Consider the following 26,423-nt stretch of genomic DNA (forward strand, 5'->3'; position numbering starts at 1 on the left):
TTTCCTTGCCATCATTTTCTCTTGTTCTCTTTGTCCTTGTGAGTTTTGCCTTTAGGAAGGGAACTGACAATAGTGTGCGTGTTCAACCACCATCTTGACCAGAAGTCTTACCCGAGCGAAGTCATGGACGTCCTGTGCTCTCAGGAATCCCATCAGCCGTAAACGTCCCGTGGTGTGATTCCTACTCATGCCCCGAGACTTTTCTAAATCCGCTACTGGTAGGCCATGTCTCCTTCCCTCTGAATTTCTGGTTTTCCTTGACATCATTTGCAGGACTGCATGGCTGCCTCCGGGATGGGACATTTTGCTTGATCAGGATTAGTGTTCTATCACGGCCAATAAGTGGCCCACCTGTCCCCACACCCAGTGAAATAAAACCAGAAGCCCTTTTCTGTTCCTCTTTCCCGTGCCCCTCTACATCTAACGCATCAGCAGGTCCAAGCAGTTCTACCTTCAAAACATTCACAATATGTCCATCATTCCAACCATCTCAAGCCACCACCATCTCCTGCCTGGCTACTGTCATGGCCTCCTAATGGGTCTCCCTGTCTCCACCCAGTCCCTGCCATAATTTATTCTCAGCACAGCAGCCAGAGTTCATTTTCAAGTGGCCTCACACCACTCTCCTGCTTAAAATCTCCTAACGGTGGCTCATTGCACTTAGAATGTACTGCAGCTCACCGGGTCCCCGTGACTGGTACCCAATCTCCAGGCCGCCTGTGATCTAGCCACCGCGGCCTTCTCACACGCCGAGCTTGCTCCTGCCTTGGAATCTCTGCCGAGGGTGTCTTTCCCTGGTTTTTGCATGGCCAGCATCTTCTTGACACTCAGGTGTCAGCTCAAACGGCGCTCCTCCATCATTCTTATCACCCTATTTAAATTCCCAGCCTAGAGTTTATTGCTCCCTCACGCTCTCTTGCTTGATATACTTGTGTACTTGCTTCTTGTCTCCTTGACTCTTACTTGAATGTAACCTGCCTGAGAGCTAGGACCCCACCTGGCTTGCTCACCTCCGTGTCCCCAGTGATGGCACATAGTAGCTGCTGAGTGAGTGAATGCATTATGATTTCCTCATACGGCAACTGGCTTTTCCAATGCACAGAAGACTTTGATGCCAAAGCTACTCATGCACGTGGTGATGGGAACAGGGCAAGGAAGCTCTGATACCTGCAACCAAAGATTTCCTCCAGGTGGGCAGCACTTCACAACAATAACCATGACTGGAAATTGACTGTGTGCCATGGCAGCTAAGGACATGCCTTATCCCACTAGTCCTCACAACCCTACAGGAATCCCTGTTTTATGAATGCAGACCTTGAGGCTTCAAGTAGTTAAGTAACTTACTCGAGGTCACACCATCATCAAGCCGTGGAGCCGGGACACGAATCCAATTTACCCAGAGCCCCTCGCCCCTGATGCACACTGCCTTCAGTGCCAGCTATAATGAAGCCACCTAAACATGTCGGCCACATGAACTGTGTTATTTCACTGGTCTAGAGTCCACGCATTCATTCAGTACGTATGTATTGATCACCTACTCTGTGCCAAGCATTGTTCTAGACACGGAGGATTTAACAGCGCATGAAAGAGACTCACCTCCCGGCCTCTGTGACGCCCACCTTAATGCAGGGGGCAGGGGGAGTCTGGGCTTTTTGAGCACCGTTAACAGTGCCTCAGTCAATTGGCAATCCCTGAGATGCACCTGCTGAGTACCAGGTCCTGTGCTGGAGCCTGGATTCCAGGGTGTGTAAGATAAAGACCCCTCCCACTCTGGGGGAGGTAATTGTGTTCTGATGTGACAGGTGCCAGCACAGAGGGTGAGCAGGGCTCCACCAGCCTGGAGGGAGGACAGGAGCCAGGCGGGCCAGGCCCTCAGAGAGTCCGGGCTGGCAGGCTCTGGGCATCCATGCTTCTCACAAACCTGCCTTGTGATCGTCCATTCTCGACTTGAGCTGGTCTTTTGGGGGGCCTCTTAGTGCCAGCTTGGCTCTTCCACACACCCCTGATCTGACAGCCACTTTCCAGCTGTCCAGAATTCCACAAGGTCTGTGTTCACCCTCCAGCTCACAGGAGAACATCTCCAACCCTTACTTTGGCATCCAAGGCCCCGCCCACATCTGGACCCCATGTCCCCCTGCTCCCCACTCCCAGGCCACAAGGGACATATGATTTCCCTAAAATCCTGTTCAATTCCTTACACCTGCTGTCCTCTCAGTCCAAATGCCCTCCCCTGCCTCATGGTTGGTAAACTCCTATTCATCCTTCAAAGCCCCCAGACAGAGCCCTCTCTGTGGTGTTGTCTCCCTGCACCCCCTCCCCCCACAAGAGAGCTGGTCAGTCCTCTCTCAGGGCTAACCTTACATCTGACACACATTCTAATACATGCCCACATATCAGCTTCCTTTCTAAACTGCAAATTCTTTGAGGGAGGACTGTAACTCAGGGCTGGTCCTTGGAAGATGCTCAAAAGAAAAATGTCCATTGAATTAAATTGATAAGAACACATAGTGCTTCTCAGAACCCTGGGAGGTATTTCTTTCAGTCCAGAAACCTCAAGTTTTTTTTATAGCCATCAGCATCTTTGACAATCTCTTCACTCATCTTAGCTTTCCGTTTCCTCTTGTCAAAGTTGGGTCCACCCCTTTCAGCTGTAACTTGTTCTCCTTGACAGATAAGAGGAAAGCATGGTTCTAAGCTGATCACTTTCAACATGTCCCTCTCCTGCTCAGATCCTCAGCAAGTCCTCATTTCTCCTGCCCGACTTGGCAGTGGACAGAGTGGCTCTGCCCTGACACTATGATCTCAGCTCTCCGTGAATGACAGCTTGTTACACTCCAGGATCTAGGGCCTTCATTTCCTAACCCATCCTCCTCGCTGCTCTAGTCTGCCTTCCTCACAGCTGCCTTGGAGGGATAATTGTGATGATGGTGGTACTGGTAGCAGCCAGTCCTATGGAGCATCTACGGGACGCTAGGCACTCCGTACTTTCACGTTTGCCCATTTAAGACTAAGCAGCCCTATAGGATGCTGCTACACCCATTGGACAGAAGAGTAAACTGAGGACCAGAGAAAGAGCACTAGGCCAAGGTCACAAGTGGCTGAGCTGGGACTCACAGTGGGCTTCTAACACCTCCCTGTGCCAGCTATGCTCTTCCCCTCGCTGCACCCGTTCCCTGCAACGGGCTGGTCCCCAGACTCCCATCCTCCCTGTTGCCCTGAGGGCATCACTTGGACCTTGGTGCCCCAGCCCAGGTGGGACTCAGGAGCAGGAGGTTGCAGGATGGGGCAGACTTTTCTCCCCTGGCCTCTGCCTGGACACTCTGCCATGGGGCTAGTGCTGCCACTGGGCATGAGAGGTGCTCTCACATGTGTTAGTTCCTCTCTCCTCATGACAAGCCTATGAGAAACCTATTATTGTTATTGTGATTCCCATTTCACAGATGAGAAAATGGAGGCACAGAGAGGTTAAGTAACTAGGCCAACGTGATACAGCTTGCAAGAGGCAGAGCTTAGATTTCAACCTGGGCAGTGCAGCCCCAGAGCCCATCTGTGCTCTTATCTTCTGTCATATTGTGCCCAGCCCAGCACCTGGCACTGAGTCAGTGCTGAATATATAACCTCCCTTCTCGCCCCTCTGGAGCTCCAACCCTAGGGACTTCTAGGGCAATGGGCGTTATTTATAGGGCTTAGCTTTCAGGCCAAAGGTTTGCCATCTGAACAGACAACTCAGACAAGCTTCTTGATGGGGTGAGGTGTAGCTGGTGCTTTGGACCCTAGAGACCCAAGTGGGATGTGCCCGGTGTGCTGCCATCTCTGCTGGTGCCTGGTGCCAACCAGGACAGTCTCTGAAGGCCACTCCAACCCACGGGCTAAACGACAGTGGGGGACAGTGTGGAAGTGCAGCTCACGCTCCCTACAGGGCATCTGCGGGGCAAGGCTGGTGCAGCAGGATGCTCCCAACTTTCCAGCTCTGGCCATCAGCCACGGTCTCCAAAGAGAACCTGCCTCCAGAACTTTCCATCCCACAGTCAGGCTTCTAACATACCCAGACTGGAGCCCTCTGCTTCCAGACAGCAGGAAAAAGAAAAGCCTCCAGCCCAGGGGCTTAAGTCCTTTTATTTTTTTTGCCTGTGACCCCCAGGAAAAATTTGTTTCATGTGTGACCCCAGGCACACAAATTTATGTGTGTGCATGCACGTGTGTGTAACTACAGCACAAGTTCATGAAAAAATATTTACCTTTACTCTCTACAAAACCACTTAGGTATTTTCTATTTTTATCCTTTTCTGCTCTGTTCTATTCCCATACAACTTTATTAAGATGTGGGCAGGACACTGGGGATCCAGGGTGAACAGGAGGCAGGAGGCCTCTGCCTGCATGGAATCTACGGTCCGATGCGTTGAGCAGCCAATAAATACTCAAATATATCGATACGATGATTTCAGCTATCTTTATTAAGAACAAAAGATGCTGATCATGCCTGGGATTGCCAGATAAAAGACAGGACGCCAAGGATTCCTTTTCAGAAAAGGAATAATTTTTTACTATAAGTATGTCCCAAGTATTGCATGGGACACACTAAAAAATTATTCGTTGTTTATCTGAGATTTGAATTTAACTGGGTGTCCTGTATTTTTCATTTGTTGGTTCTGGCATCCCTAGTTATGAGCTACTAAATGGATTTTGAGACCCTGAAGAAGGAAAAATACTGTTCGTAGACCAGAGGATCTGAAAACCTCCTGAAATGCAATATAAACTGTCCGGTGAAGGTGCGAATTTATTTGAGGGGAGACCCACAGCACTTCTCAAGTGTCTAGGGGGACCTGTCGGCCACATACCGAAAGAAACACTGCTAAGCAAGTGTCGACACCTGTCAGCCAGAAGCTCAGGAAACTCAGGTGCTTTCCCCAAGTCTTCTCCACTGCACCGGCGATCACCAGTCCCACGTGGCCCCCAGCTGGGAGTGGGAATCCCCCTGGTCCCGAGACCCTGCAGGGCCTCCCTCACCTGTGCCCTTTGCGCACCAGCCCCTGCGGGAACCCAACGCTGTGGGTCAACCAGACCTGGAACACAGATGTCCTCTTAGCACCGCCTCTTTCCCACATCCCCTCTGTCCAGGCCGTCTGCACTTCCTCGATCCCAGGCCAGCAAAGCAAAGTCCTCCCATCCACAGGACACCCCGTCCAAGCTGGTTTCTAATAACTCGCATGTCCCCAGGCAGTGGATGTCAGGGCCACATCTTGGCTTTTTTCAGTCTGCTCTGTTGCCACCCAAAGTCCAGCTGTCCTTCAGGGGTCCCTCCTCTGAGCCTCCCTAAAGCCTTTCTCTTCCCTCTGCCCCCTGGCCACAATGCCCAGCTGTCACTTGCCATCTTCCCCACTGGGACTGCCAACTCAAGTTTCTGCCCCCTCTCAACTGTGTTCTGCCCCCTCTAAACTGCATTCTGCCCCCACTTACTCTCTACCATCACCCTGTTCTCTTGTTTTATTTTTCTTTTGGTGAGGAAGATTGTCGCTGAGCTAACATCTGTGTCAATCGTCCTCTATTTTGGGACGCTGCCACAGCATGGCTTGATGAGTGGTGTGTAGGTCCACACCCAGGATCCGAACCTGCGAACCCTGGGCTGCTGAAGTGGAGCACGTGAATTTAACCACTATGCCACTGGGCTGGCCCCCCATTACGCTGTTTTGTTCAGAACATTTCATCAGTGGCTGAAATCATCATCATTGATATATTTGAGTATTTATCGGCTGCTCAATGCATCAGAATGTAGATTCCGTGTGGGCAGAGGCTTCATCCATCCCGCTCACCTGGACCCCCAGGGTCTTGCCCTCAGCAGCTTCTCCATAAGCATTTGGTGTGGGAACATTTTCCATTTTGTTCATGAGTTTACTTGATGGTACAAAACACAAAGCCTCCGTTGCTCCTGCGTGCCAGGCTCTTTCCTAAGGAGGCTCACATGTAGATTCTTCACTTGATCCTTACCATCCCCATTTTACAGATGAGGAAACTGAGGCCCAGAGAGGTTAAGCAACGCATCCAAGGTCACGCAGCTGCTAAGTGGCAGAGCTGGGATGTGAATTTAGACAGTTTGGTTCCAGAGTGCATGTACTTGAGCACCACGCTAAACCTCCTCTCAGTCTATGCTGCGCTAAAGATGCATCCAGATGCTGTCAACACCCTTATATGTACGGGGCCCTGTACCAGGCACTGCGAGGTGACCCCGTGCGTCAGCCTGGCTCCTAGTGAGGAAGAGCACACACACACACTAGGAACTGCCACCAGCGCCAAGTGTAAGCCCGTTTCCCAGGGTTTGGAGGAAGGAGGCAGAATGTACAGGGAAGGCGTCGTGAAGGAGGGGGCACGAGATCTGGGCCTTAGAGCTGGGTAGGAGCTTCACAGACAAGGTGAGGGGGCAGTGGGTACCCCAGCACAGGGGTGGGACGCGCCTGGCAGCACTTGTTTTCCAGCAGTCTGCCACTGACTGGCCGTCAGTAAGGGCACTAGCAGAGTGAGAGCATTGTGGGCGTGAGGGGGTCTTACTTTTCTTGTGGCTGTAGAACTTGTCCTCAGAACCATCCTTGGACTTCTTGATTATCAGTTTTCCAGACTCGACATCTACTTTGAGCTGCAATTTCTGAGGAATCCCCAGAGACTCCGACTTTACCTGTGAAGAGGAGGAGGAGAGGGAGGAGGGGAAGGAGGGGGAGGGGGAGAGTAAGAGGTTGGGGAGGAAGAGGAGATGTTGGTCATCCTGTCTCTGTCTGGGCTTTCCTGGTGCCAGCCCATGAGCCCCTTGTCTGTATGGCTGGGCAGCCCTTGGCCAGTCCAGCCCTGGTGTCCCGTGTCGGGCCGTCGGGCTTCTATATCCGAGCTGCCCTCACCCCAGCACCGCATGTCCACGTTTCCACGGGCAGCTCCTGAGAACCGCTAAAATGTGGGAAGGAGCCCAGCTCATCCATTGTGTGTACAACATCCATTCTGCCAAGAGGTTTGGTAGAGGAAACAGATGAACTACTGGAAAATGGTTCTTTCATTGCTTCATTTCACAACACTCATTAATCTGATGTGTCATCTCCTTCCAGAAAGGATGTGAGTAATAAATTTAAGCTCTTGGGCCTTGTTGCAACCAATAATTGAACATTTACTGATAACAAATAGGATAAAAGATAAGTGCCTAGACATGCTCAGAAGATGGAACTATATCTTAATACAGAATTATCATCTGGGCTAGAAAGGACTTTGGGGTGGGCATGGGGGCATCTCGTCCTGTTTCTGAATGTGGAACCAGTGCTGGGCTGGATGCACCAGAATCTCTGAGGACCATTAAGAAAAACAAATTTCTGGGAATTTCCGAGAATGGAGATTCTAATTCAGTCCCTTTCAGGGAACCCACGGGAATTGTATTTTTGTCCTAATTCCCTCTTGAGGCACTACTTTGCAGCCAGTTTGGGGGCTCCCTGTTTGATGTCACTCACTGCCCCCAATTTGAGAAGGACAGCTCTTCCCTGGGGAGCCTCCCCGTGAAGGAGATTCATCTGGGCACCCATTCCAATGTTTAATCACCACAGGGAGGTGGTTCCGCCTACTGCCATTATTGGCCATTGGGCTCCTTGCCCTTGTACAGCCGAGCGGAAAGCCCTCCTTCCACAGGGACCAGAATCCTGGCCAACGGTGGAGCACAGGCCACAGCCACTTACCTCAAAGGTGACCGGAGGGATGAGGGAACGCCGGTGGGGAGACTCAGGACCCTCATGCAGCAAGGCCTTGACCTGTGGGCATAAATGCACAAGGCCCTTCAGGCTGGGAGGCGAGGGGAAGGCAGCATCCTTTGGCACAGAGTCAAAGGGAGCACAGAGCCGGCACACCTGGGCATTCTCTGAGCAAAGACGGGACCAAAGAGAAGCCCCGAGAAGATGCAGGACCCCCACGTACCTTATCCTCAATGGAGGACAGCAGACTTGTCAGCTGGCCGAGCTTGGCCACCATGTTGATGGGATTGGCCTCGCCAGGTGCCTGGGAGACAAGGAAAGCGCACATTAGGACAGCAGCCAGAGTGCCAGCCATGGAGAGGCGCCACGCTGGGCGCTTTCCACGCTTCATCTCCTTTCACCCCTCACAACCTGTGAGTACCATCATTATCCCCCTTTGCAGACGAGGACATCAGGGTTATCTCAATCATCTCAAAGTTATCACGACCAAAAAATGTCTTCATTTCTTCTTCCCTCTAAATCTGCTTCTCCCTCATCCACTCAGTTGCTTAAACAAAACTCTAGCACTTGCCTTGATTATTATCTTTCCTCCTCCTCCATCTGCTGCATCAGTGCTCTCGCTCTACTTCCAAAATACAGCCAACCCCACCACTTAAAACCCGGTTCTAGTTGCTTCCCACCACTGGGAGGAAATTATCCACACTCCTTACCCTGCCCTCTAAGGGTGTATGATCTACCCCTCACACCAGCCGTGCTCATCCTCACTTCTGAGCCACCCATGGACTTGAGCTACACTCTCTGAGGAATCCCCAGAGATGTAGATTTCACCTGCAAAGGCCACCTCCTTGTCATTCAGGTCTCAGATCCACAAGGAGGTCTTCCCTGACCACACTAGCTAAAACAGCCACCAGATCAGCCTGCCTTGTTTCCTCTCAATCACCACGATCATTGATTTGTTCTTTGTATGTTTCCTTTGCTAGAACGTATGTTCCGGGAGAATTGGGACCATGAGTACTGTGTTCGATGCTGCGACCTTGGTGCTTGGAACGGTGCCTGGCCAGTGAGGATGCTCGGTAAAGTTGTGCAAGGAATACGTGAGGCCCAGAGAGCTGAAGTTACTTGTCTAAAGTCACACAGCTAGTAAACAGCACAGCAGGACTTGAATCCACATCTGACCAGCACCAAGTCCATGTCCCAAGCGTTTATTCACAGAACAAACATTTACGAAGCAGTTATTCTGTGCCAGAGGAGCTGCCAGTTGCTGGAGATGCGGAGTTAATAAGACACCATCCCTGCCCTCCAGCAGGACAGGAAAATCACACCCCTGTCTGTATAACTAACTGAACACCAAGCACGACCCCCAACCCCCACCAGAGGCCCCATCACTTCCATTACCACCATCGCCACCGCCCCACCCAGCACCCATCACCCCCCACAACTCACCGCCATCACCACAGCAGTTAAAATTTGCCAACACTGTCTCTCTTGACTACTTTTTGGTTTTGCCCTTGTTGCTTAAAAAAGCTCAAGATCAGTCTACGGTTATTACTGATTGGGAGTGGAGCTGAGACTCAGGGAAGGGCGGAGAAGAAAGGCCAGTCAGCAGAAGGGGCTCATAAAGAACTGAAAAGAACAGATTCAAGCCTCCTCTTTGTCCCACTCGGACGCTTGGGATTATCTGCTCGCTGCCCAGGGCAGTCACCTTGCAGCGTTAAGATGGCGCCTTCCCCCCCCCTCTTTTAAATCTGTGTCTTTTGGGGCAGCTTTGGCCAAAACTTACAAAGTATAAACGAAATTACTGACAAACTGGGAGTTAGTTCTTGCAACAAACGGATTAAAACAATGCTGGAGCTTTGCCTACCTTCTGCCTCTTATCAGGCGGAATGCACACGATGATTTGATGAGCTCTTACGCCCATACTCCACACTGACTGTATTTAAATGTGCTTGCTCGTCTAATCCTCACGTGTATTGATTCTTCTAATCCTTGTCTTGCAGATAGGGAAACTGAGTCAGAGTGGTGAGTCAACTTGTCCCAGGTCACACAGCTGGTGTAGACCTGAGATTTGAATGTAGATCTAGCCCAGTGGGTCTCAGCTAGTGGTGATTTTGCCCCCCAGGGGACATCTGACAATGTCTGGAGACATGTGGGGTTGTCACAACTGGGGGAGGCTAATGGCACTAGTGGGGAGAGGCCAGGATGTGTTAACATCCTACAATGCACAGAACAGTCTTCCACAACAAAGAATGACCCGCTCCCCAAACGTCACTAGTGTCAAGGTTGAGGGCATAATTCACAGCTTAGCCTGGAAGTGGGCTAACTGGTCTGAGTGCCACTTGTGGTTTGACTTAAGCTGATCGAGTTATTTCACTTTACTTTTCAGTTGAACTTTTCAAAGGAGGATGTGGGCTCGAAGGTTAAAGACTGTCCTTTTTCATGCGGGGCAGACCCAGGTCTCTCCCCAGCCCTCAGGCCAGCGGTCACTTTGATAACATTGCATTTTGCACCTCCCTGCAGTTCTCAGATAAATTCCACACAGGGCTCCAGGGGCCCCCCTCTTGTCTCACCCACTGAAGGGGTAGGGGCTAGTGTTGGTCAGAGTCTACCCTGGTCAGAAGTCTCACACACGCAATTTCACCTCCTCCTTCACATAGCCCAGAGTGTTGGATGTCACTTTGCCCATTTCACAGATGGGGAAACTAAGGACCTGTGAGGGTGAGTCAGATGTTTCTGGTCCAGAGGCCAGCGTTCTTCCCTCTATCTCAGGCAGCCTCGGAACTCCCTCCTCGATTTGTGAATTTCTGAAGGCATCAAGAACGACCTTCTCTGGTTTTCTTTGAGATCCAGTGTCTCATACGGGACATGGGACTGAGAACCCTTTCAATACAACCACGCCTGGTGCCCCCCGCCATCCTGTCGCTGCTCCGTCCTGCCAATGACTGCAAACACCTTGGCCTCAGCCGGGGCAGCACCCTCAGTGTGACTGCAGTCAGCGCATCTCTCCAGAGGCTTCTCCCTCTTCTAACCTACCTCAAAGATTTGGGTGCGCGGTCTTCCATTCAAACCATTTAAATTTTAGTGTCTGGCAGGGCCTCTATTTTGTCTGGGTTTGCCTTTACTCTCCCGGAAATTAACCTATCATTCACTTTGAGGAAAGCAAAATTACCTTTTTTCTCTCCGATGAATTAAGTTGTACAAATAAAACGCACATACATTTTCTCAGTAAAATCCTCTAACAAACAATCTGGACGAAACTGAAGTCCCCCTTGGCCCAGCCACCTTCTGCCCAATTCCATCCCCCCCCCACCACCCGTGGTGGCCGGAGTAGCCTTTTGGGTATACATCCTTCAGGTATGATTTCCATGCATCAACCTGCATCATAGTTTACATATTGTTCTGCCGTTTGCTTTCTTCACCCAACAGCATGCCCTGGAGATCTTTCCGCATCAGCACGCACACCTTAGAATAGAATTCTGCACCATACTTTATTTCACCATCTCTCTACGTTTGTGTGGTTTCCAGTGTTTTTGCTTTTAGAGACAAAGCCACAATAAACATCTTTGTCAACATCTCTTTGTGCAAAAGTGTGGTCCCTATGACAGCTGCCTACATAGGGAACTGCTGCTTGAAGGATGTGTGCGCCTAACACTTTCGTGCAAATGACCAAACTACTTTTCAGAAAACACATTTCCACTCCCAAGAGCAAGCAGTGAACCCCCGGGAGTCACTGATTCCCCATCCCAGTCAAGCCCTGACTCCACCAATCAACTCTGCCCATCTGATGGGCAAGAGATGGCCTCATTTTGCCTGTCATTCTCCAGTTACCAGGTGAGGCTGAACATCTTTTCATATGTATATTGGCCATTCCCAGTCCCTCTTCAGTAAAACAGCCCTTTTTATATCCTTTCCCCATTCAAAAATTAGGTTGCTTTTACTTAACTACTTGTAGAACTTTTTAAAAAAATATATATTAATCCCTTGTCCCTTATATTTGTTGCAAGTACTTTCTCCTAAAATACTGCTTTTGCTTGCTTTTTAACTTTGCCAATGACACCTTTTGATACATAGGTCTTTGCTCAGTGGACAACTCGGCCTTGGCCCCCTGCCAGGCCGTGAGCAGGTGTGTGTGGGGGGCACCTTCACCTTGCTCTTCCTGGGGCAAGAGGCAGGATCAAGCATTGCGAAACCTCATGTTTTTCTTCCAGTTCTGATGAGAAATGATGGGAAAAGGCCCTGGCTTGCCTTATTAAGCACTAATAAGTAGTTTGGCTGATGGGCGTGTGATTTGAAATCTTTATTCCTCAAATCAGAATCAGGCAGCGGAAAATGCCTTACTGGTGGGGGGTCAGGGGAAACGGGTCCTGAGGCTCCCACCCCCACCCCATGCTCTGGCTGTCCAGCCAATGCAGGGCAGGGGTGGGGTGGGGGGCTGCCTTCTGAGCCCTCGGAACACTGTTTACTCTTCTCTCCCCAACCCCACCACCCCGGTCCCAGTTTCTCCGTCTCATCTTTCCAACCCCAAAGCCTTTACCTGAGGCCGTGGACGGAGACCGGGGGAGAGCTGCTGGTCAAACACCCGCTGCAGAGACTCCAGGGAGGGGAGGGTCCGGATGACTTCGCTGGGGGCAGAGGACAAGGTGAAGGTTAAGGATTAGTGAGGACTTGGCTGAGGCATCACTCCAGCTGGAGCCCCGGTCACACCCGGTCTGGCAAAGGCAAGGATCTTTCCCAGAACGACAAGCCCAGGCAAAGATCCAGGCCTACCAGCGCCGGCCCACCCCCCAAACCCCAACTCCTTCCTGTCCCCCACCCCAGAGCAAACTGGAGTCTGGATGCGTAGACTTGGTTTACCTCTGTTTAGCCATACTTGACTACGTAGCCTGTAGAAAACTTGAATCTAGAATCACAAAGCTACTTTGAAATCACTTAATCAGCGATGAGTCCCAACCTTCAGTGTTTATAAGAATCAAACATACACCTGAGTGTTAAAAATGCAAATTTCTGGGCCGCAACCTGATTTGGTCAGGAATCTGCATTTTAAATGAGTGCCCCAGGGGCTTCCTGTGCTGGCGATCTGTGCGTGGTGGTTCAAGTGTGCTCCTAGCCGCTGAGACTGACGCCCAGGGAGACTTGCTTGTCTAATCCATTGACAATTCCTATACTGGTGCTTTGTGGATTCTTTGTTCTCTTTTCATCTTTTTCTATTTTTTCACATTGTTTTAACCATGGTGGGCAGACAATTTTGAGGGTTTTTTTCCATTTATTATACACCAAAAACTGTTCATGTTTTTACATGTTTAACACTCTAATGGTTTCAAAATATTCTATGGAGTAAATGTGCCAAAGTCGATTGAAGATGTTTGGGTTATTCTGAGAGCTTGGTGATTATAAGTAAAGGCTGCTCTGAACAGCTTTGTTCATATAGCTTTTCTTTTCTTATTTTCAATTACAGTTTTAGGATAACCAGAGATTATGGCTCTTGATCAATCTTGCCAAGCCTTTGAGTGATGGTACCAGTTATGGGGCCATCTGCACTGTTCGAGCCTGCTCATCCTGTGTGCTGTCCGAATCCTTTCCATTCTTTTCTTTCTTGCTCTCTTTTAGAGGGTATAACATTGCATTTCAATATTGATGAGTTGATTTGCATATCTTAAATTTCTAATATCATTAAGTATGTGTCCACATGGTTGGTTTCTACTGTATTTCTCTTTGTATAAACTATTTGTGTTCTTCGTCAGTTTTCTGTTGGGTACTTTGTTAGTCTTTTTATACATTAGTATCAACTCTTTACATATTGCTTTGCTTTTTATTTAACCTAGGTGTTGTAAATACTTTTTTCCATTCTCTTATTTTCATCTTAGCTGGGCTGATTTCATTATAAAGTGATTTATAATTTTTAATGTTCTATTTTTCACCTTTTCCTTGGCAATTTTTTGCCTACCTTAGTTCAAAATTCATCAGCAGCATTTACTAGGGAGCAATTATTTGCTTATTTTAAATTGGTTTCTCACTCTTTTTAAAGTTATGTTATCGATGGGTTTTTTTGTGGTGGTTGTTATATATTTTTAACTCTTTAGCTCATCTAGAATTTTTTAAAAAATATGTGGTAGAACTATGTTCCTCTTTCTCTGTATTGCTATACAGTTTCACTCAACAGCACTTGCTCTTTTTCTCTTGGGCTAGTCCATTGTAGGAGCTCTTTTTTTTTTTTTGGTGAGGAAGATCAGCCCTGAGGTAACATCTGTGCCCATCTTCCTCTATTTTTTGTATATGGGATGCTGCCACAGCATGGCTTGATAAGGGGTGTGGAGGTCTGTGCCTGGGATCGGAACATGCGAACCCTGGGCCACCAAAGCAGAGCGTGTGAACTTAACCACTACACCACTGGGCTGGCCCTGTAGTTCTTCTTGAATATGGTAGGATTTGTTTCCAGGTTCCTTATCATTCATTCAACTAAAAATCTGGACTTCCCCACGTGTACTTAAGATGTCATGTTCCTGTAACCGTGGGCCCTCCAGGACCAGTTCAACTAACACCATCTTATCAACAGAGTAATTTAGAGTGGTTTTCCAGGAACTGAAACCCCTCGCCCAGTTCAGGCTGGTTGAGACCACCAACCCATCAACTGGGCCTGCGAAAATGCTCCATAATTGACCTTTTTGAGATCAAGGAGCTAAAAACTCCACCCTCAGATCATGGTAATGCCGTCATTTTGTGAACAGGTGTCCTATGAAGAGGCATGAAGCTTGATTACACTTGTGCAGACCATCAGTTATCTCACTTCTCACTTCTCATCATCTAGCTCCACACCTCCACACTTCAGAGCACCTTGCCACCTACCCCATAAATACCCCTGAGTCCCCATTTTCAGGAAGGTGGATCTGAGATTGATTCTCCCACCTTCTCGCTTGGCTCCCTTGTGATTAAAACACTCTCTCTGCTGCAAGCTCGTCTTCTGCGTGATTGGCTTTCTGGGCGACAGGCATAAGCAAACCTGGTGCAGTAATGTTCCCAGATTTACAACATCTCGCCATCGCAAGGATGGTGTTTTAGCTTACTGGCTTTGAAGTGGTCATTCTGGGACTCCTCTGGGGACCAAGGATGGGGCAGGGGAGGTGACTGGCAGGGGAGAGGGAGGGAAGCTCTGGGCAGACAGGGTTCTGGGTGTCCATCCCCCCTTCGCCAGAGCCACTCTGTTCATCTGTTCACACAGTGGTATTCCATTTAAACTGTCATTTCATAAAATAATTCCAGGCTAAAAAAAAAAATTCTAAAGCACTAATTCAGAACATGCTTTAACATCAAATAGATCTCCCTCATTGTTCTCCTTTTTCAAAGTGTTATCCTAGAAACACAAATACACATACACAAACGGAATCTATAGAGTTTTCTAAGAATAATGCTGTTATTCCTTATATTTCTAACCTTTGTAAAATTTTGAGAAATCTGACTGGCTCCCAGACATGTCTGGAGGTGTTGGTTAAGGTCAGAATGACCAATAACTCATGGGGTCTTCAGCTGGAAGACTTAAGAAGAACTGGCCTTATTATACAGAAAGGATTTGTCCAGGGAAGTAACCAATGGCAGGGTCCCTGGAAAGCTTACCAGCTCAGGGAAAGCCGGGAGCAAAGACAAAGAGGGCTATAGTCCTCCGCCATGTAAGACCCCAGAGACTGCTCAGAAGGGGCCTAGGCCCCCTGCACAGCCCTCCCAGAGGGAGAGCCACCTCCCACCTAGGTCTCCCAGAGTTGGTCAATTTCCCCAAGATTCCCATTCAGTTTCCACTCGCAGGTCCAGTTTCTCTGAACCCAGAACTCCAGATTCAGAAGGAACAAGTTCTAATGATTTGTTGTTCCCTTAATTCTTGCTTCTCTTATTCCTTGCTTCTTTTTCTTATCTTGCTTTAGCAAAAATTTCTCATACAGTGTTAGATCATCAAGTGATAAAGGGCAACTCTTTTTCTTTTGTTAAAAAGAATGATTTTAATGTTTCCCTGTCAAGTGTAACTGGTTCTACATTGACACATAATTCATTATTAAGGAGGTATCCTTCTCTTTCCTTTTTTAAAAGATTTTTTAAAATTAGAAATGATTTTTAAATTTTATCACGTCTATTAGGACGTCTATGCAAATGATTCCTTTATCTGTTAATCTACTGCTAAATTATGGTGTTTTCTTTATGTTGACTCATCTTTGAAGTTATTTCTTAGGTAAAGCTTTCATTTTTCATATGTCCAAATTATATTTGCTAGAATATTACTGAAATATTATACATTTATATTAATAAATGAAACTGGATATAGTTTTATTTCAGACTATTATCTTGATTAAGTTTTTGGATTTGAATTATATTTTTCTTGAAGATTGAATTAGGTGAATTTTGTCATTCAGGAATAATTTATAGATTATGATCATTATTTGTTCTTTGAAATTTCAAAAGAGGGCATGCATGGTAATTAAAAAAAATTTTTTTTTCTCTATTGATTTGCTGAAATTTATTCAAATATCAATGACATTAAACTTTAGGCATGGTAATTTTTTGGTTTCATATTTTACGTAAAATATTTGTTCTACCTAATTATAATTTGAAGATTTGTAGCCATGTAATTAATTGTACACTGTCTTCTTTATTGATTTGCCAATTTTTAATGCCGAGTCTAATTTTTAAAATTTCCTTAATAGATTTTTTCCTAATTTTTTTCTGTTTTTTACTTTTACTATTTCCCCCCTGTTCTTTTCCTTTCCAGTTGTTGTTATTGTTCATTCACTCAATGGAGATTTCTTAAAAACTCTGTTTTGTTCACTGCTGTATCTCTAGCCCCTGGAACAGTGCCTGGCACCTGGCCAGCACACATTAGTCTTTGCTCACGAATATTGAATAAACAAATGTTTCAGGTACTTTGCTGGATGCTGGAAATATCAGGCAATTAGGACATGACTCATGATGCCTTCAAGAAACTTACAGTCTGGATTCAGTTTGTATGTTTGACTCATTTTTCTAGTCCCCTTTTCATAATAGAGGGTTTAAAGCTATGACTTTTCCTCTAAGTAGTGCTTTGGCTGCATCACACAGAGTTCTGATATACAGTAGTTGATTACTCTGTGCCCCAATATCTACCCCATCTATCACTGTGTCAGTTCTTTCCTTAATTCAGCTGTGATTTAGGAGATGATCTAAAAATGTCCATATGGTTGGGTGGTTATGGCTAGTTTTGTTTTTTACTTCTATTTTTATCACATTGTGTTCTGAGAGTATAAGATGAACATTTTTACTTTGGGTGTATTCATATCCAGCTTCTCAGTAAGCTGCTGGGCTCTTATTTTTAGGATCACTAGCACTCTAAAATTTCTGGAAAAAAAAAATTCTTGGATCCTTTTTGAAGTAGAGACATGTGATTAGTACATTTTCACAATTTTTTCAAATCTGCAAAGACTCCCTGTGCTCTTGAATGATGTCCAGGTTGAGTCAATCCTAGGTCAGTAGTCTTCACCTTGGAGATATTGCCTCAGAATTTACATTGTATCATCAAGGAGTGTGAATACTATTAAATATTGTAATTTTTAAAAGTAATGGTGCTGTTCCTAATTATTTACTTTCTGAATTCATCTTTCCTGGTGGTTTTGAAACATTCTAAGAGGGGGTTTAGGTGGTGCTATTTGGTTGTTCTGATAACTGGATCTTTATGAGGCTTCTCAATACCTGGATTTAGCACTTTTATAAGTCTGGAAAATTTTTTGTCTTTTGTACATTTAGTCATCAGTTATGCATCATTTTTTCCTGCTTCTTCGAGAGCCTATCCTACCAGCTATAAGTGGAATCTCTATGCCCTCTTTCTAAAGACGATCAATTTTTTATCACACATTCTATGCATATGCTTATTCAGTTCTCCCTTGTTTTCTGTATATACTTCCCTGACACTCTGCTCTGTTTTGTGATTTAATTTTCAAATTTGATTAAAAAAAATTATTTTATGTCCTCCAATGACACAGTTATAATGATTGTGAAGGATTTTTGTTTGGGGTTTATTTGTTTGTTTATTAAAACTTTTACCCAGCTCTCACTTAATAGATAAAATACCCTCTTCCACTCTTTGACATTTTATTTTAAAATTCCACCTGCAATCCTTCCCATTTCTCCATTTCACGGGTTATCAAATATTTCCAGACTCTGGTGACTTTATTCTTTTTCTCTGGAAAAGTTTCTATTTGATTCTAGACACTCTAACTTGGGGGTACAAATCTTCTTGAGCCTTTGTGCTGCTGAAGCTTTTTCTTTCAGTTGCATGTACTGAAATTGTAGCGACATTTTTGCAGAGGAGGTTCTCGCACTGTTGCTTGCTCCTCAGTTCTGTGTGACCTTCGCATTCTAATCCTGGTGTTTGTGTTGGGCCAAGTGGTCTGAATGGACAGACCTGGTCACCTTGGGCGTCATCCTCAGCCCCCTGTTCCAGCTCCTCCTCCTCCATCCCACCTCTACACTTCCAGCCTGGGTCCCCTTCTCCTCCATCCCCACTCCCTGCTGTGCTGACCTTACCCCACTTGTCTCCCACCTTTAAGTGCCAACTGCTTGCTGATGAGTCCCAAATGTGTAGCCCCAGATCTGAGGTCTCCCAGCTCTAACTTCTAGCACTAACTCGTTGGTTGGCAGCTCAGCTGGCTAGTTGCCTGATAGCAACTCAATCCAGAGAGAGATCTTCCCTCCAGCCTTCTCTCCCTCCTCCTTGACTTTCATCTTTCAGTAATTGGCATCACCATCCACTCAGCCGCTCACACCAAAAGCCTGGAGGTCACCCTTGATTCATGTTCCCTTCACCCCACCCCGCAACCAGGCAGCAAATCTGCCAGCTCTGCCATCCACACAGATGCCAGGTCACTCCAGCTCTCAGCACCCACATGCCCCCAAGCCCTTGGGCCGTCACATTTAACTAATATCTATCAGCTGTTCCCATGTGCAGATGCTGTCTAAACCCCAGGACTCGGCAGGAAGCAACACAGATGCAGATCCCTGCCTCTGCTCACTTCCTTTCCCATGGGCTGCCATCATGTCACAATCATGGCAGCTCTGAACTGGTCTCCTGCTTTGGGTCTGCCTTCTGAGATCCATTCTTCTGAACTCGGATCATGACATAGTCCTATCAAATCTCTATAGGGCCTTATGAGGCGTAGGGGCTCCTGCCTAGCGTTGCCAGAAAAAACACAGGATGCCCAGTTAAATGTGAATTTCAGATAAACAATGGGTAATCTACTAGTATATCCCAACATTGTGTGGTATATACTTATACTAAAAAGGTATTTCCTGTTTATCTAAAATTCAGACTGAACTGGGCATCCTGTGGTTTTATTTGCTAAATCTGGCCACCCTACACCTGCCTCTTCCTGACCTCCACTCCCAACACTTTCCTTCCCTCATTACGTTCCAGCCACACAGACTTTCTGTTCTCTGCAATCCTGCCTCGGCACCTTTGTACTTGGCATCCCTCTACCAAATCGCTGGATGGCTAGCTCCCTCTTGTCACCAAGCTCTCAGCTCCCTCACCACCTCAGAGAGGGCTCCTTGATCCCCAAAGAACACTGGTACCCTCCCACCCAATGTCTCTCTGTCACTATTCCTGTTTTATTTTGTCATGATGCTTACTAAAATCATCTCGTTTATTTACAGACTCAATCTACCATTGTGCCTCTCACTGAGATGTCAGCTCCCACAAGGTCTAAAAGAGCAGGAGCCTTGTGTGTCGTGTTTATCGCCGTATCCCTACACCAGAACAGAGCTCAGAGGAGGCCCCCTACACGTATTTCTTAAGTGAGTAAATGAATGAATGAATGAATTGAAGACCTGTTCTAATCAAAGCAGTTTGAAAATTACGAGTTTATAGTTAGTTTCATGGAACAGCCTCTGCAGGGGTGGCAGGGGCGATGGGAAACATAATTTTGTTCCTAAGATTTTCTAAAATTCCATCCCTCAGTTAAGAGCCTCCAAGACTGGCTATCACTTTGCCCGTGAAGGCAAAGACAACCACGCGTGCAGTGCGCATTGAGAACATCACAGCGTCTCTAATTCTGACTAGAAGTTAACTGTTCAGTAAATAAAGACACGGGACAGCTAGAAGCTGACACAGTGTATCAGAGAAGCAGGCACATTGGAGAAGCTGCTGTCACCATAAGGAAGAGGTGACCCAGATGCTAGGGAAGTGCAGGTAGCAGTGCAGGGTTGGGGAAGGTGCCGATGTGCCCAGTGACTGGCGGAAGCTTAGGGGACAGACTTACAGGTGTGTTTGCTCCTGGACAAGGAGGCGGCAGAGTATGGGATCCCCATTGGAGCAGAAACCAAAGCTTGTCATCACAAAACTGTGCTTCTTAGAAAGTGCCGTGTGTGTGTGTGTGTGTGTGTGTGTGTGTTCCCTAGTGATACATGATTTGTAACAACAGCATCAAACAGAAAAATATCTCTGTGGATATCTATAAAAAGGATGGCTGTGGGTCCAACTGGCTGAAATTGCATTTGTTGAAAGCCAGTTCATTGAAATTAAACCTGACTGGCCAATTTGATGACTGCTCAATTTGTCAAAGAAATTATTTGTCAAATTACCAAATGTCCTCATTGTGCTTTTAAGAGCTTTTCAAAGGAAAGTTCAATTTGATTACTGATGATGAAAGATTCTTTTTTGCATCTTAACTAAGGTAAGATGGATATGGCACCAGAGAAATTGACAAGAGAATTTTGAAACTGCTGTATGTATAATAAAACACAAAACAGTATAGGCCGAAAAAAACCTCACCCACATAAAATGCTATTTTTCCAACCAAAGTGTTGACCTTTCATTTGCGATGGGCTTGTTTTGGCTCTTTATGATTTCTTTCAGATGCTTTTGACTGTTATTTTCTATTTTTTCAAGCATTTAAAATATTCCTTTGCCAATTCTTCAGATAGCATATCAGTCTTAATTTTGTACTTCTAACAATTAAAATGTATTATGGGCTGGCCTGGTGGTGTAGTGGTTAAGTTTACGCGCTCTGCTTTGGCAGCCTGGAGTTTGAAGGTTCGGATCCTGGGCGGGGACCTACGCACTGTTCATCAAGCTATGCTGTGGCGGTGTCCCATATACAAAATAGAGGAAAATGGGCAAAGATGTTAGCTCAGGGCCAATCTTACTCACCAAAAAAAAAAAAAAAAAGTAATTAAAAACTTGAAACTCATTTTAACATAATTAAATTAAAATGTAAAATCAAAAAAATCTAAAAGAAATCAGAATTTTTACCAATTGGTCATTCGTTGAATTCAATCTGGGAAAATTGAAGTTTTGGTACATTGGCTTGCTTTAAAAAACTGCCATCCCTGGCAATCTTGAGCCATCACTACCCACGCAGAAATAGCCGACTGTCCTTTGTTTCCTCTTGGTGCCCTTATGTGCTTGTGGAGTGTGTCGGCTGCAGCAAGAAGGAGGAATAGCAGCCAGAGTCGTCAATGCTGGATCCTGAGCAAGTGTGAAAGGGCTGGCAGTGTCCTCTCACCCACTCCTTCCCATAGCAACTGGCCTCAAATTAACTTTAGTTAAAAAAAAAAAGCTATAGTTCAAATATCATGAAAACAAAACCTCAAAACAGCCACAAAGATTTCTAAGCCCCGCCAACTGCCCAATTATTCCGAACACAGCAGAGGTATTATTGGACAGCCAGGGTCCGTCTAGGGAGCTGACTTCTTGCCCGGGACCGTCCCCTCCCTCCCGCCCCCATAGGCACCAGTACCCATAGAGCTCCTTGCACAGGAACACGGTCAGTTTCTTCAGATGAGGGAGACTGCTGGAACCCGTCTTCACAAAATCAGAATCCAGGGCGAGCTGAGTGCTTAAATAATCTTGGATGGCTTTAAGATGCTCTTCTGGAAGCCTGGAAAAAAAAGAAATAAAAATATGCTTATCCTGTTCCTTTAGCCCCAAAGACCAACAGTAACAAGAAGAATCCACCTTCTCAGAGTCTCAGCTGAGACACCGTCCTTCAGGAGAACATCAGGACACCTGTGTGGGCCCCTTGCTCTTACTGAAGGGGTGGAGAAGCAGTTCTGAGCAAGATTAAAGGGTGCCTCTTCACTGACCCATAAAGACTTTTTCCCAAGACAAGACTTGGAAGGAAGCGATCCTGGCTGGGGATTGGGAAATAGTTATCCTTTAAAACGGAGGCAAAACAGCTTGGAAAATGTACAGAGGATTTGTTTCCCTACCTCATCTACTCATAAAGACAGGATCTGAGGGCTGACGGATGCTCTAGTCTAGAGATGGCAAACGGCTCTAGCTCACATGTCAGCTCCAAGTTCACAGCCAAAGGCGACCTGGAGCTCTATGTCCAAGAGGTTCGAGTCATCCCAGGCCCCAAGGGGAAGTCTCTGTGATGAGTGATGGGGCTGCGAACATGGTAGTGGCAGCCCAGGTGCTCCGTCCTTGCCCCACTGCGTCTGGTCCAGCCCCTTCGGTTTACAGACGAAGGGCATGGGACTCAGGCAGGACTTGCTCACTGCACACGATGGCCCAGCAGAGGCCGAGTCCAGGTGTATCGCACCAGGGCCGTCACCTGGGTCTGGTCATACCTCTACATTCTGTCTCCCTGCACCTTTTTTTTTTCTGGATAACTTTCGAGTCTTTGTTCCCATAATAATGAAAATCGTTAATCACAGCCAACATTTCCTGAGTGTAACACACCATCACTCTGCTAAACACTTTAGGCTCATTTTCTCCTTTAATCCACAAATCAACATTATGAGGCAGATGTTACCCCTATTTCTATTTTACAAATGAGGAAACTGAGGCTCAAGGATGTTAATTTGCCTGTGTGAAAAAATTATTACAAGCCTTAAATATCTTTGGTCCAACCTTGACATATAAGCAAGTTGAAATTCAAGGTCACAGGTTTTTTCTGTAGGATCCTTGAAAGAATGAAAACCTGTTGCTCTAAGACTAGAAAGGAGTGGATTAGCCATTTTGTCTTGTTTAGATAGAGAAGTCAACAACTATTTACATACCAGATGTCATAGCATTTAAGTTTAATTTATACTTATTCTGGGTCTTGACATCATAAAAATCCAGTTTCTGTTTGTTTGTTTTACTAAAAAGGACAAAATCTCTCTTATAGTATTAAGATACATATTTCAACTGTTCTAATGACTGTTGACTTGTAACTTTGAGACCATGAGTACTTGTTATAGAAAGCTATATTTGTTAAAATGTTTGCTGTAGAAAAGTGTTGACATAAAGATGTAAACTCTGTTTATCCGAGAAGTTTGATCTTACTCAGCAGTCCTGTAACAACCTATTAGCTATGACCTAACTGATTAGATCTAATTAACTTGCACGAAAGTCTGCACAGGTGTCTTACAATTAAGAAGAATCTAAAGGCAGTCCTCCATGTAACAGGCTATTTTACAAGCGAAATAGACTAATTTTAAAATGCAAGGCAGAATCTCAGTTTTCCATGACCCGGAAGAAAACTGAGGGCAGGCACAGTGTCACCGTGGTCTCTCCACCATGCTCCATTGACTCATTCCCATCTCCGAGCAGAAGGTTTAGGAAGGTTCCACCGTCATGGTTAGCTGAGCAGCAAAACCAGAGAGACCCTGCCCCCTACCCCTCTCAGGAGGCTGCATGGAAGCTTGGTTTCATGCCTTGTCCTGCCCATGGGGCCTTGAGGTCCGAGAGGACACTTGCCCCTCAAGAGGAGGGACTGGCAAGGAGACGGAGTCGATACAAGATGTGGAAGAGTCGGGAAGAGCGGAGAGATGATCAGGCATCCTTGCCTGTTTCCCCAAGGAGTCCACTGCACACAGCATCCCACCCTGAAGAGAACTAGGAACTCAAGGAAACTAAACAATGGGCTCTCCATGGACTATTTTAATAAGCATTTGTTGTTTAGACACATATTTTGGGATAATCATGATAACATATCAACATATGCAAAACATTGGATAGTTAGCTACTTGATAAACAGCACAAGTGATTCAAGGATCACGCAGAGAATATAACCTGATGGGCCTAGGGAAGAATCTGAGGATACGTCAGGTGGAAATGAAAAACACCAGGTATCTTAGCAACTGGGTGGTTTCTGTGTACCTCAGGCATTTCCTTTCTATTTTGCCAAATCAGAGGTAGGTGAGCAGTGCTGGCAAGTCTCAAATTGATATTTCAAGCTGGAGATGTTGTATTAGTCCTACCACTAAGATATTCTTTTTCTCACAAAGAAACAAAAAAAATACTTTAAAATTATGCATGCATGGAAGTTACTGTGTGCTAACTTATTAATTCATTCGTACACGTATCTGGAGAGTGCTGACTCTATGTTAGGCAATGTGCTGGGTACTGGGGACACGGTTCCCTCATTGAGCTCCCTTCGGGTTAAAGCCATCCTGTTGGCCTGTCTTGAAGTCAGGGCCTATGATCTGCAAGCAACAAACACTCCTCCCAGGAGATACCCCCACCTCCATCATGCAGCTAGGGAAGTGCTGGGTTTGCCGAGGGAGAAGCAGGACCCTATGACAAAGAAGATGCAGAATCTCATCAACACGGACCAGCAGGAGCCAGTGTGGGACCACGTATGGGACCAGATCCTGAGAACCCTGGATCGGAGCAAGTAAAGCTTCAAGTGTTAGAATGATTGCATTTCATACTTCCACCACAAAGAAAGGAGTGCCATGCTGTGTAGACCTTGGAGTGCATACCACACATGGAAATATTGGTCTGACCCACTTACTGGTGACAAGGAAGGTGGCCCTCTTTGAGAGAGGCCCAGAGCAGGAAAGGGCTGTGTGGCGGGTCAGGCTGCAGTGCACGCAGCTCCTCTGTGTGGGCCCTATGACTCAGTGGGTGCCTTGAGAGCAGAGGTATTTGTGATGGGAAGAGATGCCATGTGCAGTTTACGGCAAGCCCCATTAAGGGATCCACCTCGTCGGCCCCTAAAGTCTGGAGCACACCATGCCATTGGCAGCAGAACCAGCTGTGTCGTTCCAGAACCAGCTCCCGCCACGCTGTGGGGCCTGTGGAGATGGAGCATCCGAGCAAGGCCATCCCGTGCCCCTGCGGCCAGAGCTGCCATGTGAGCTGGGCTCCCCCAGACCCACCATCGGGAGGCCGGTGGGCTCCACAGCAGCCTGTCCTGGGGTGGAAGGCGTACCTCTGGGAGTGAGCACCGAGTGAGCTGCCTGGGTGCTGTGGCACCTGAGGCTGGCCTTGGAGGGGACCCTCCGGGTGGGGACTCACCCGCTGGTGTCCATGCTCTGCAGTCGCTGAAACAACGTCTCGGAGAGGCTTGGCCGGCTGACCTCAGCGGCTCTCAGAGTCTCACTCGAAAGAGGGACCTCCTTGGCCTCACATGGCCCGGCCGATAGAGGGATGTTTCTCGGCGGCAGCTCAGGTGGAGACTGGATACTTTCTACCCAAGAGAAGAGCAAGAATGCCATTTGGACTAAGCGCTGGCTTCTCTCAGGATCACCCCCCTACAGAGAGAGCCCTGTGGCTGATCCCCTGTGCCCTCTGTGCTGTGACCCTGCCACCACACACAAGGTCCAGGCCACTGTGCCCCACCTGTGCCCACACCGTCCCTCCCATCCCCACTCCTTCGCCGACTCCCCAATTAGACGGGGAGCCTGCCAAGGGCAGGGACCTGGTCTTAGCGGTCTTTGGCCCCGAGGCCTCGCACTGTTTGTCCCATCGAGGTGCTCAGCAAACACCTGCCATCTGGGGTCCGATGGCCGTGCCAGACAGGGCTGCTGCCTTGGGCAGGTGGCGCCAGCAGCCGCAGGCAGCTCAGCTTGGACGCGGCAGAGGCCCAGTCCCCAGGAGAGGAGGAGCAGGGCTGGGGAGCGGGCAGGCCCCGGCCACACTGCTCCTCCCTGTCCCACCCTGACTCCCTTTCTCTACAGCCTCTGCCCTCCCTTGTCCCCCAGACCCTCGGAGACAAATGAAAGCGAGGGGGCTCCCTTCACCCAGAGAACTGAAATAGGAGACAAATGACTTGAAGTTGGCCTGGGAGATGGACTCCTGCCCACTCCCCTTTAGGAGGACTTCTATCCTGCCTATCCCACAAATGCGCAAGGGTCCTGAGCCCCCAGGTCCAGGACCTCCTATCTGAGCCTCTTCCCACACGGCATGGCCGCCCCACGGCCCTGGCCACCCAAGACACCCAAAGATGTTCTCTTTAAAGGATGAGCTGTCACATCCTCCCCTGGTCTGGGGTTCTGTGGAAGGTTGTGAGTCCATCTTGAGCCCCATGGGGACTGGCAGCACACTGAGTGACCTAAGCCTAATCAGACGCTTGGGCTGGGGGGCAAATGTGGCGCCGCTCTGGTTCAAGCCGATGACTGGGCCTCATTGGGGGAAGGGAAGCCAGCAGTCACGAGGCTGGGCTTCTCTTCCCACACTTACAGCGAGTGTCGGGGTCTTTCTCCAGACGGCCATCCCCAGAGGGCCAGAGAAGCTGGGCTGGGGGTGCCAGAGAAGTGAGGACACTAGTGTAGGGGGCATTTCTGCAGGATGGCTTCTCAGGACCAAGGCCAAAGCCTGGGCACCTGGGGACAATTGGGGGATGTGTGGCCGTGAGGTTAGAAGGGACATGGGCTGCCTGGGTCCCTCTCAGCCTCCACAGAGCTGCGGTCCTTTGGAAACACTCTGCCTGGCCCTCACCTTCTCCACAGAGCAGGTGAGGCTGCTCTTCAGGATTCAACCACTCAAAGTGG

At 47.5% G+C, this 26,423-nt stretch overlaps 1 protein-coding gene across 2 annotated transcripts in view; it reads right to left on the minus strand.

Moving 5' to 3' along the window:
- The window catches only part of INPP5D (inositol polyphosphate-5-phosphatase D), a 120,992-nt gene that overhangs the window by 42,573 nt on the left and 51,996 nt on the right, over positions 1–26,423 (minus strand). The window contains exons 4-9 of one of the 2 annotated variants that reach the window (XM_004427694.3): positions 24,949–25,120; positions 21,455–21,595; positions 12,244–12,331; positions 7,936–8,016; positions 7,701–7,772; positions 6,544–6,667 (exon numbers count right to left, since the gene is read on the minus strand). In XM_004427694.3, coding sequence (XP_004427751.1) covers positions 6,544–6,667; positions 7,701–7,772; positions 7,936–8,016; positions 12,244–12,331; positions 21,455–21,595; positions 24,949–25,120 — 678 coding nt within the window. Of the gene's footprint in view, positions 1–6,543; positions 6,668–7,700; positions 7,773–7,935; positions 8,017–12,243; positions 12,332–12,563; positions 12,710–21,454; positions 21,596–24,948; positions 25,121–26,423 lie in introns of those variants that run through there. The other variant, XM_087424670.1, reaches the window with a different exon arrangement.

Source organism: Ceratotherium simum, chromosome 37 (genome assembly GCF_057802395.1).
Source record: "Ceratotherium simum simum isolate JZ-2026a chromosome 37, ASM5780239v1, whole genome shotgun sequence".
NCBI classification, from domain to species: Eukaryota; Metazoa; Chordata; class Mammalia; order Perissodactyla; family Rhinocerotidae; genus Ceratotherium; species Ceratotherium simum.